The sequence below is a fragment of the Kwoniella dejecticola genome, chromosome 9 (assembly GCF_000512565.2).
Source record: "Kwoniella dejecticola CBS 10117 chromosome 9, complete sequence".
In the NCBI taxonomy this organism is placed as follows: domain Eukaryota; kingdom Fungi; phylum Basidiomycota; class Tremellomycetes; order Tremellales; family Cryptococcaceae; genus Kwoniella; species Kwoniella dejecticola.
The window spans coordinates 1,607,769-1,619,392 of NC_089309.1; the positions used below are offsets into that span (position 1 = coordinate 1,607,769).

General features: G+C 49.0%; 4 protein-coding genes across 4 annotated transcripts; 2 read left to right on the forward strand and 2 right to left on the reverse strand.

Moving 5' to 3' along the window:
- Positions 1–489: 489 nt before the first annotated feature.
- On the forward strand, positions 490–3,333 carry I303_107527 (uncharacterized protein; the record flags this gene model as incomplete). Its single annotated transcript, XM_018410206.1, has 10 exons — positions 490–642; positions 719–1,252; positions 1,426–1,509; positions 1,626–1,875; positions 1,997–2,076; positions 2,134–2,268; positions 2,351–2,620; positions 2,695–2,856; positions 2,916–3,170; positions 3,229–3,333. 10 exons carry the CDS (start codon positions 490–492, stop codon positions 3,331–3,333), a joined length of 2,028 nt encoding a protein of 675 aa, XP_018261209.1.
- A 430-nt stretch (positions 3,334–3,763) lies between these two features.
- On the reverse strand, positions 3,764–6,786 carry I303_107528 (uncharacterized protein; the record flags this gene model as incomplete). Its single annotated transcript, XM_065969607.1, has 11 exons — positions 3,764–4,322; positions 4,421–4,617; positions 4,682–4,854; positions 4,907–4,931; positions 5,008–5,131; positions 5,183–5,609; positions 5,681–5,857; positions 5,912–6,404; positions 6,472–6,510; positions 6,576–6,636; positions 6,701–6,786. 11 exons carry the CDS (start codon positions 6,784–6,786, stop codon positions 3,764–3,766), a joined length of 2,361 nt encoding a protein of 786 aa, XP_065825679.1.
- A 250-nt stretch (positions 6,787–7,036) lies between these two features.
- On the reverse strand, positions 7,037–9,001 carry I303_107529 (uncharacterized protein; the record flags this gene model as incomplete). Its single annotated transcript, XM_018410208.1, has 8 exons — positions 7,037–7,262; positions 7,325–7,799; positions 7,859–7,976; positions 8,033–8,134; positions 8,200–8,335; positions 8,392–8,612; positions 8,700–8,811; positions 8,874–9,001. The coding sequence occupies 8 exons, from the start codon at positions 8,999–9,001 to the stop codon at positions 7,037–7,039; spliced, it is 1,518 nt and encodes a 505-aa protein (XP_018261211.1).
- Positions 9,002–10,192: 1,191 nt separating this feature from the next.
- I303_107530 (uncharacterized protein) lies at positions 10,193–11,501 on the forward strand (the record flags this gene model as incomplete). Its single annotated transcript, XM_018410209.1, has 5 exons — positions 10,193–10,322; positions 10,422–10,526; positions 10,604–10,780; positions 10,889–11,306; positions 11,396–11,501. The coding sequence occupies 5 exons, from the start codon at positions 10,193–10,195 to the stop codon at positions 11,499–11,501; spliced, it is 936 nt and encodes a 311-aa protein (XP_018261212.1).
- Positions 11,502–11,624: the final 123 nt, after the last annotated feature.

Consider the following 11,624-nt stretch of genomic DNA (forward strand, 5'->3'; position numbering starts at 1 on the left):
GTTCATTGCGACCCGTCGAATGATTCTTTCTTTCTATCTTCCTGAACACGGGCTGTAACCGTCATCGATCTTCAATGATGCTTAGTCTCAGACGTAGCTAATATGGTGTGAGAACAAGCTGACTAAGAGGGGGATCTCCGATGATTTGCTGATTGTGATGGTGATGGTGATGGTGATGGTGATGGTGCACTGACCTTGTGCATGATTATTCAAGCTGTATGCAACACACAATCAAAGTAGACTAAAATACGCTATGACCTATTGACCTGCAATTTTCTTTCATTATACTGTAGTATTCTAGTCGTGTTTCGTTTACTTCTCTTGTTTGCATAGAGACACCTTTCACAGAATCATCTTCACTTATCCTATTGTATCAACGTATCATCACAATCATCATGTCAATCTCATCCTCTTGATCAGAGACCACCTCTCTCCTACAGTACTCAACACCCATTTAGCCCCTTGAAGATTGATACGAATACGTTCACGATGTCGCTCCCTCGGGATCCCCGAAAACAAACTGTCAAGTCGGATCAAAATACAAACCCCTCACCCTCCAAAGCATTGTTGTTCAGGGGCGAAAAATCCCATGTCCATGGCCCCACAACGCAACGGTGCCGGGAGATAGAAGATTATCTCGTGGTGAGCCTTGATTCCGGCACGAAACAGCAAGGACTGCAGGTCAACAGCTGACGTGAGGTACATTTCACCACGAAAGCGAGAAGCTGGAGGACTGATAGTAGATCAAGCGACATGTACTTTCATCGTCACCACTCTGCAAACTCCATATCTCCGATCTTACGCAGAATCTCTTCCAAAGCTGAATGGTGAGAAAGTGATTAGCCTAGATTGGATTACAGAAAGTGTCAATAGAGGGATGTTCTTGAGTAGAGCCACGTTCTGGGCTATACCTCGGACCGAAGTTTGTCGCAGGCAAGAAGAGTGTCCGGAGCAGACGAGTGGGATGATCAATTTGGTCAAAGAAGCAAGTTCCTCACAGCCGAACCTTTTACCTGGCCTAGAATCGTCAGTCACAGGAACAAGTGGTTCAAGGTGGAAATCATTACCCGGCTCAACGTCGTCCAGAAATCATTATCGCGTCTCTCAATCGGAAAGCTCAAAGCAACAAAGCGAAACCAAACTCACAAATGCGAATCAATCCCTTCGACTGGGCCAAGAAGACGCCCAAGTCCGTTGTCCTAGTGGTATCACGATGGCTGGCAATTGGAACAACGCAATGGTAGACGACCCAGTAAGTGGGATACATCGAATTTCATTCTTGAAGTCCGTCAAGGCAATGAGAGAGACGGACCGGCTTGCACATAGTATCAGATGCACCTATATACATTCCAAATGTCACCCCGCGACTACCAACAATTTCATGATCACTACCGAGAACACTTTTCAGATCGTCTTGTGGGACAGTCTCGTTATGCGATTTTCACAAAACACGACTTCTGGGTAGTCGGAGGCCCTGCGCGACGTAAATTACTGGAAGAGCTAATTCAGGTGGGTCAATCTGCCGCCTTCACTACTTAAGCCCTATTGCAGCTACGGAGAGCTGACTGACTGCCTGAATATGGACTGATAGAACCGCTGGGGGTACCTTGACCCACAATCTCCAGCGAGCGTCAAGAGTCGTATTCTTCCCGCCGAACCATGGTTTCCTCGATCAAACCAGGATAGATCACAAGAGGGCGGTAATACACAATTGTCCATGCGTCACTTACAAATGGGTGGAAGCTTCTTTCGCCGCAGGTCGACTTCTGGACGAAACGGAGTATCAGATTCGCGCGGAAGATCTGTTTGATAACGCTTTCTGGGGCGAGAGTCAATCGTATGGACTACGAACAAGGACAAAGCGCAGAACCAGCTGTGACTGTCACTCGCAAGTCCCCACCTATCGCACCTCGTAATCACCCGCAAACGACCAACGAGCTGTGGGCTAGCGATCCAGCAAGGACGACCGCCTTGCTCTAACAGCTGACTGCGAAAGTGAGCGATCTTTTGGAAGCTGCGAAGAAGTCCACCGAGCCACCCAATGACTCGTCGAACGCCAATTCGGTGTATATCACAGTGAGTCCCACAAGTTGAGTGGCATCTTTCGTGGCGCTGACGTTTCTGCTTGCATAGGCTCCTGGCCCACCGAATGATGTGGACCGTTATCCCACACCGGCCTCCCCTACTCGCAATTTCCAGTCTGATGTCCTGCATCATCCTACGACAGCGACGGCAGCATCGTCTGAAGAAAAAAAATTCGAAAACACTGTGAGCGTCCGTGTTATCGTTGCTAGGTGAAGCTAGTGCCGTCTGTGATGTCTGACATGTCCCATCTACTCTTGACATCCAGCAACAGCCTGGTTCCAGTGGCGGTCGACAATTTGCGGAGGAGAATTGGCAGCCGGGGAATCATGAAGTCAACGTGCACGCTGCAAACGAATCATCAGACTTCGAAGGCGATCCGGTCATGGTGTCGGAAATGGAAGAAGACTCATTCGCTGATTTAGCTGGTTTGTTCTCGTCAGATAATGAGGACGAAGATACAGCTGCTGAGGTCATCGATAACAAGGGAGATCAGGGCAACACCGGAACTACGCTCACCTCCGGAACTATCCAGCCGGTGAGTCATGGATCACAATGAGCTCCACACCGCATCTTTAGCTCGAATTTGATTACTGATTTCCTCACAATTAGGCCAACACTCAGTCAGAGAACGCGGGTGGCCCAGCTAATTCAGTGTCTTCTGATAAACATAAGAGATCGTCAATTGGAAGGGGATCCACGGCGTCTGGCTTGGAAATTGGTCGGAACAGCGAAACCGATGAGGAGGATGACGGGGACACTCCTCTAAGAATCGTGAGTCCCAATTCTGATTAGCTTACTGTTGGGCTGATATTGAGTTGCATTCTCACTAGAAACGCAAAAGACCGTTCACTTCTCCCTCAAAATCACTGGTCGAGGCGCCTAAACCCACTACCGTCAGCACTGGGAAAAGGTTGAAGAGTGGGAAAGTCGGCGGGCACGGATCAGGCGTCGAGGGACTTCGCTCTGAAGTACTGCCGCGGGACAGGGAGAAGTATAATGCGTTGCTGGAGATCCTGTCGGAGAAGGTGAAGAACAACGATCTCCCGGACGGATTGAAGAAATTTCTAGCTACTCGAGATGGTGCGGTGAGTGACTTCCTGTGGCGGGTACCATCGAATGTTTAGCCAGCTAAAACCCCGTTAGCCTTGGCTTTACAAGAAGTATCGAAATCTCTTCCGGAAGGCTTTGCCGGATTTACCGCTATCTGCCTTTCAACAAAGATCACGCAACAACAAAGTCAACCTCTAACCCCGTTGATGGTGTTAGTGACGCCTGAGCTAGATTTTTGCACGATTGCATCATATACGTCAGAAGACCAGCTGGTCAGTATCTGATCAGTACAGTAAACCGCCTTTTAGCGGAATATCCAATAACATCACACAACAAAATTTTGTATATCTTTCATATCGACTTGTACGAAGGTATAACAACATGCACAACATCTATGCTAAGATTCCTGCTGAAGAACACCTTTTCGGACCTCTCGATAGCCTGTATGCAACAGGTGATCGTGTCTTCACACTGACGCGAAGATGTCGTACTATGCCTGAGCTTGAAACTGCTTCCGGGAAGAGCAATAGTTTAACATGGTTTAGTTTACATTACTGCGTCTTCCTTGAGTCCGATGGACGTTGCATTATGCGCATGGCAGAAGCACATGGTGACCCATAGATTGAGCTCAGAATGCGGGATCCTGATACATTGCGGAGTTTGCCAATCCGGAATCCGGTATATCATGTTGTCTGAAGAAGTCGGCGAGCCAATCATCCAGAGTGGAAGTATCTAGTCTGTTCTCAACATCCGCTTCTGGCAAGGCGTGATCGTGTGCCTTTTTCTGATTCGATGTGAACGTCGATGTGGGTGTCGGTGTCGAGGTGGAAGTGATGTTGCCTCCGATCAAAGTAGACTGTGGGTGTGTTATAGCACCAGGTGTAGAGGTCGACAGTGAGACATCGTTCTCATTGTTGTTCTCGTTCACTGAGCGCGAGCGCGATTGGGTAGTTCCTGATTCGATATTGATATATCCTTGTCCGGTGATCTGAGCGATTGGATCCAGGTCGTTCGACCTCATACCCAACGCAGCTTTGTAGAAGAGGTTGATGATATCGGCAATCTTGGCTCGAGCAGCTATAGGTCGAAGTTGATTGTGTCCCAAAGCCCAGCGGTTCATCATATCTTTGGCGACTGAGAGAGATTCGAGAGATTCAACATCCCGCTCAGCGGCGTAGGTGTAGTATCTAAGCAGTAAAGGACAGATCAGTATGATACACCGATCTGATCCAATGTCATGCTCAGTGGAGGGACAGGTCTGAAATGCTCCGAAAGCTGGACTCACTGTGCCAGAGCGGCATAGACAATAGCGTATTTCGCAATCAGCCAACAGTCTAAGATATGATCCCCTCTCTGGTTCAACCACGATATCACTTGACGAGCTCGTTGTACCGTTCTAGACCACCTGCCGGCCGTAGGGCGGAATGTCAAATGCGGGGGAAGTTTCCGATTGTGTTTCACAAATGATCTGAAGAAGATGACCTGTCACAAATCGGTATCAGCTATCACTCTCTTGACATGATGACCCGATACGATCTTGACTCACCTCGGTGGACACCGTCACCAAGCTCAATAGACCACCTTGGACCGAAGTGGATCTGCCAACGAAAAGGAATGGTTCAGGTATGAGGCTCAATCTTGAGTCCACTTGTCGTAATAACGACTCCAGCATGGCGTCTGTGCATCGCTCAAGAGAGCGTGGCCGGTAGATCGTTTGCACTTCACGACAGGATCAGCGGCAGTCTCATGTGATGGACGCATCTCAACTCACTGATATCGCCTAGTAAGCAGCTTATCTAGAGTTTCGAGGCGAATAGCTATAAGCGAGGTTGGGGATTCGGGATGCGACTCAGAAATCAATCGTTCACTCACATGAAACATTTCCACCTGGAATGCATGGGTGTAGTCGGGCGTCTGAAGAATATCCGAGGACGCTAGTGGATCTTCACAATCTAAAAGAGAGACAGCCAGCGGTTGTCCGTATGCTCCGCCGTACCTATAACAGATCTTCGTCAAGACCAGCAGCAAGAAGAAGGTCACGACTCACCACCTGTCCGTGATGATCGCGGCCAGCCATGCTCTAGCCCTATCAGCGTACATGTCCGGCAGCCAGTGTCCCGCATTCAACCTATGAAGCCCGATGTCCTGAGCCTGTCTGATGGCGGTTCCGATCCTGATCCAGCAATTTGATCCTCCTTCCATATTAGTCTCCCCGTGAAGCTCATGCGACATGCCCGATATCAGCAGCGCCTGGACTTGCTGTAAAGTCGAGCCCTTGCCTAGCTCATGATCAAGGTCCTTTTGCAGCCTTTCGCGTATCGAGGCGTATATCGAGGAAGGGACAGCTCTGGATAGGGCGGCAACTGCTAAGATGGAGGAAAGGACGAAGGGCGAGTTTTCGATGGCTTGAGAGATCCGATGTGGTGGTATAACGGGATTGAGAGGGGCGATTTGGTCGGTGTAGAAGGATATCACTGTGTTTATTTCAGGCATTTCACTATTTAAGCCAAAATTCGTCTGGGATTGGGAAGGCGGTCGAACTCACACTTCGCAATCACGTCCTCCCTTATCTGCTGCTCTGACAGTTGACCCTCTCTCATTGGCACATCCGGATTTGCCCCATAAACCCATCCCTCTGTCACTCTAAATAGCCCATATCGTCGATCTAGCGCAGCTGAGTCCTCAGGGAGGTCCGCAAGCAAATTTATGGTCGCCGTGGGACCTGTTGCGAAGTCAGCTAGAATTGCATTTCACAAAAATTCCTGACCCCACGCACCTTGCATACGAGGTTCGGGTCCACTCAGCTTCAGATTCGGAGGTTCGTCTGACCCTCTCCGAGGCATCTCTGATGGATCTGGTATCGCAGCCGACGGTCGCGCTTGAGGAAGAGGGTCAGGGTGTGGTGTGGGGCTTTGTCCAGGTTGAGACCGTGCAGCGGGAACGGATGGATCAAAATCTTGGATGCGCGGGGAGACGTTGGAGCGGGTAGGTATCTTGAACGGGTTCCGTTTTGGACTCTTCGGGAAGCCTACACCTCTATTCTCTACACCATGGGGTGAGGCATGAGAGTTTGGTATACTAGGCGACGCCGACGATAACCTGGCCACCAGTTGAGCGGGATCTGGGATGGTTGAAGGTCTAGCTTTTCTAAGTGCGCCCGCGTCCGTCGAGGAGACGTACACACCCCTCGAAGCTATCTGTGCTGCTACCCATTGTTTCTGTTCATCCGTCGTAGCTAGATCGACAAGAGTGCGTAACCGTCGTTTGTCCTGGAGTGCATGCTCATTAACACAACAATCAGATCGTACAGCTGTATGGGAAGCAAGGAGAACTCACGATCTTGGCAGGTTGAGTCGATTCGCATTCTGCTCCGGACTACAATACCATCAGTGACTGACATCGGGTACATAGTATAATATTTAGTTGAAGCTCGTACTCACGCGTTGACATGCAAAGCATTTCGACTGGCTTTGATTATATGCATCTTCGGGATACTCGCACCTGAACAATCGGGATCAGTGCTGCCTTGATCCTTCCCTGATCTACTGTAGCTGCGAAAGCTCACCTCAACTTCCTATTCCTGCATGGATCACAAGCTCTTCGCGCTTTGCGCCGTTTGGCAGGAGGCGGGCCCGTAGAGCTCTCTGCCATCCCTCAACGCAACACCTGAGGTCAAATTCCCATGTATATCTCGTAGATTAAGATGGATGAAAATGAAGTGAGATCTTGATAATTTGTTGTTATGGTATCACGCGCTCATTGCGAATTCGGGGAGATAGGAAACAGATCAGGTACAAGGGTCATTCATCTGCATAATTGAGATCCAGATCCACGATCACATCGACCATAAATACATGTATCAAATGTAAATTCTCGCTTGCACCTCATCGCTCCCTCGTAACTACAGCTTCTCCTCCACATCTCCTTCTCGTTCAGCTTGGATAGGGGGCTGTTGCTCCGAAGTCATCGCATTCTTCTCCTTCCTGACCTCTCGTCGGCGCAACAGGATGATTAGAATGACGAAAGCGACACTGGTGACACAGCACGCAAATGTCGTTCGGAAACCTTTCTTGAACCTCGGTCCATCCGTCTGGAGGAACACAATGGCAGGAAGCCAAGCATTGAACCTGTAGAAGGAAATCGGCTTAGCAATGCACTGACATAATACGGATAAATCGCATGCACTCACGTGTAGAATAAACAAGACGTTGATCCAGTGATGAACGCTCTCAATTCCGTCTTATGTCCACACATCTCCGCTACCCAAGCATAGAATACAGGTGTAATGTAGAGCGACCCATTCACCATGAAGGCGAAAACTCTCAGCGGATTCGAATTAGGCCAGAAAGCTAAGACGGCCGTAGGGAAGATACCCCAGATCAAAGGGCCGAGCATGATCCATCCTCTGCTGATTCGGGTCGTTCGATCCGAAATGTAGCAGTAGATCAAGATACAAGGGATTTGGATGATGTACATCAAGGAGGGGAGGACGTTTCGTAAGGTGACGCTGTATTTGTATGCCTTGAGGTATACTCCGAATTGCGTACCGTTCTGGACGGCAAAACCGTAGATGCAGTAAAAGGGGACAAGGATCCAGAATTTCCAGTCCTTGAGGGCAGAAAAGATGACTTGGCCGTTGATCTTGCCTTTCATCGGTTGAGCGCCTGTTACACCATCGCGTCAGTATCAGCAAGGTAATAAGCAATTATAGACGGATACTCACCTCCCCGAGCAACTCTTTCCTTGGCTAACACCTTCTCTTCCTCCGAAAGATACCACACTTTGGTGTTCTCTGGGAAATCAGGGACCAAGAAAAGCAGAGTGACACCGCACGGGACCGTCTACACAATGACACATCGATCAGCCCTGCCAACAATTGGAGATTGTGCGCACCCACCATGATACCGCATACAATGTAAAGCCATCTCCATCCTGCCAGACCGTGTAGACCGTCTAAATTCTTATAGATAGCAGCTTGAAGGAATCCAGAGAAAGCAGACTGTATGGAAAGTCAGCCGTTGATTCTTCCAGAAGTCTACCAAATGGCCGATTGGCATCACTTACCCCGGCCGGTCCAGCAACAAACCACAGTCCGATCCGCTTAGCTAGCTCGGGTCTAGTATACCACGATCCCAGAATGAAGAATCCGATGGGATAATAGAACGATTCGAAGAGCGCAATGCAGAATCGGAAGCCGTACCTAACAGTCAGGCATCAGCTATAGGTCGGGTTAGTATGAGGGGAAGGTCCGCTCACATAGCTTGATAGCTCTGAGCACCGGCTTGAGCAAAAGTAAAAACTCCCCAACCGATCTCACAAGCAGCGAGGAACCACGATGGTCTGAGTTTCATCACGATGAAGCTCGACGGGATCTGCATAGCAGCTACGACCGCGTTGTAGATTGTGCCCATGTAGGTATATTGATTCGCTTGGATATTCAGGTCTTCCTTCATTCCCGATACGTAGGCGTTTGACAACTACGCTCGTGAGAGATGGATCAGCTGTGGTCGATATCGCGGGAAGGCCCAGCTACGACGAAAATGATCGTGCAAATTCTCACATACATTGTTCTGATCAAGGTTTTTTAGCCACCATCCGATAGTCATGGCTGCCAACATGAAGCAATCCAACTTGAACACGAGTCGTCGCTCGGCATCGGATTTCTCATAGTAATCGCTACAAGTGTACCCTTGACTCAGCTTGGTCTTACTTCAACTCGTACTTGAGGATCGACTCACGAATCCCAGATGAAGGATACGAATTTCTGCCATTTGCCCTTCTTCGATGCCGGCTTACCGATATAGCTCTGTCGATCGGTATCTAGCAGAACCGTAGCGGGGGGTAAATCAGTCTCAACAATGGCCATCTTGTTGTCGTCGTCGACGTTGTTGTCGCTTTGTGTGTTCCTCTAATGTCGGACGTAGTACAGGTCAAGTCAAGACAAGTGGGCAAGATGGGTAGGGTCACATGTTTGCACAATGTATAGTATATATATAGATAGTCAATCCCACCGTATTTTGGTAATGTATGCTGTTTCTGGTTTCCGGTTTAGTGACTGACCGATAATTGGTGATTCGGGATCGAAGAATGCAAGAAAGACCAATACTCGCGTAGATAACGCCATATGCCATCGATTCGGGATTGGGCGGGATCACCCTACAAGCTTCAATTGCTGCCTAAATAAGTAATTGAGGTTGGTGATACGACCCGATGTGCGATAAGAGGTTGATAGGTTTGCAAGGATAACACCATCGATGGTTATGTGGCTGTCTAAGCACATCATTCGGGTGTAAAGAGTCTGTGTCCTTCGCTTCGGGTTGTGGAGACTCTCCAGAGGTTTGGTACAATTACCAAATTAGTGATTCCTGCAGAGGATGAGGGTACAAATGAAAAAGTATAAACTCCCTCACGGTCCAGCCCGCCCGCTGTGTCTGGGCTTGTACCTGGGCGATTCCAGTCCCAAATATCTGGTCGAGCTGTCGCACGGCAATGCATCAGCTCAAACTGCCAAGTATTGCTTACCGACAACGCTCCGACATCTGGCATCAATGATGGTTTGATAGGCTTCGACAATCTACTCAGACCGGTACGCGTGTTCTCGGCAGCTCGACTTCGATCCCTTTGGCTGTAGTGAGGGTCCCCTAACAGATGTCCTTGTAGTAGGCCTGATGTAGACTGCTTCATATCATCTGATTCACTCCATTACCTGCGTCATGGGACGATGATGCTGGCTTTTAGCGCACCTCATCTCCTCGCTTTCTTTTCACACAATCAAGTGGATGAACTGGACATGACAAAGCCCTGTTCTTCTCGCGTCAAATGTCTCAGTTATCTCCGCCGACCGTGATTATCAAGCATCGTTATTTCCTCCACCTGAGATACCAGATGACCGAAGGCGTTATACATCATCGCTTGCCCAACATAGGACTCATCAAGGCTCTTCGAAAGCTCGAACTCAGATAGAGATATAAGCAGCATGCAGGATGCCAAGCAGCATCTATGCTTATCGCAATACCGGCATCCGATCGAGTGATACCAAAATATCAAGCTTTTGACCATGAAAGTCGTAATCTTCACCGTAACAGGGGATCAAGGATCGAGCGTAGCCAAGTACCTTCTTGACGATGTCGATGCGAAACATCGAGTGTTGGGTATCGTCCGGAATCCGACGTCTGAGAAAGCGCAAAGTGAGTTGAGTTGCAAGCATCTGACATCTCACTCATTTCTACCGACATGTGAGGGATGATCAACTGACCGCACTACACTTTGATGCTTTTCAATCGCAGCACTCGCTTCATTGGGTGTCGAGCTGATCAAAGGAGATCTATCTGACCCGTCTTCGTACGCTGACAAGCTGGACGGTGTGGACGCAGCATACGTAAACGCAGACTGTGAGTAAGGTGTAACCCCCAATACCTCAAGTGGTCGTTCTAACTGAAATTGATCTTCATCTTGATCTTCTCCTTAGTCTGGACACACTACCTGTCGAACGGGTACGATGCCTTATCAGCTCAACGCGCTGAAGTCGCCGAAGCGGTGGGAGCTATTGAGGCATGTGTCAAAGCAGGTGTCAAGCATATTATCTATTCCGCGCTGGACCGGGTGGGGGAGGGCGAATGTCCCCATTTCGAATCGAAGAATGCTGGTGAGTCTTGGACACCTACCTCCTTCTTTGAAGACAACACATCTCAATCATCAGGGGATCCCGTTTGAAGTTTGACTCATCCACGTCTTGCCATGCGTCCGTACGTAGTCATGAAACACCTCAAGGACAATGATATACCCCATACAAACTTGATCACTTGTAACTACTTTTCCAACCTTACCAAATTCGGCTTCCTGAAACCCAAATCCGGATCCAAGGAGGATTCGAAAGAAGGTTGGGCACTGGATATCGCAGTGCCGGACGATACTGTCCTATCGAGTTATCCCGTCGAACAGACTGGTTTGTGGGTAAAAGAGGCTCTGAGTAACCCGGACAAATGGATAGGCAAGGATATGTACGCGACCACTTCTTCGTTAACAGTGAAGGAGATGGCTGGTGTCATATCTAAGATCGGCGGAGTGAAAGTTGATACGAGGGGAGTCGGAAAGGAGGAATTCTATTCGGATGGTCTTAGACAAGCAGTAGGCGAGGAGATGTGGTTGGCTCTGAAACTTATTGTAGAAGGGTGAGTCGATAGCACCAGCCCAGGAGGTTTCTCTTGACATTGACATTGGGAGACGACATGAGCTGATGCGTATTTGCCCGGCTGGACAGCAAAATGAACAGAACGCCGGAGATCATCACTTCGATAGAGGGCACTTGGGACTTTGGGACTTGGGCCAAACAGAATGAGACGTTAAAGGAGTGGTTCAAGCTATGATGTGAAAGCGATAATATTCTCGCGCTCTAGTAGGATAATGATGCTATGCAACCGAAATTCAAGTACGAGCGCAACGTGCTTGCGTTGGTGGTTTATCCGTATCTTATTCATTACAACCAACTC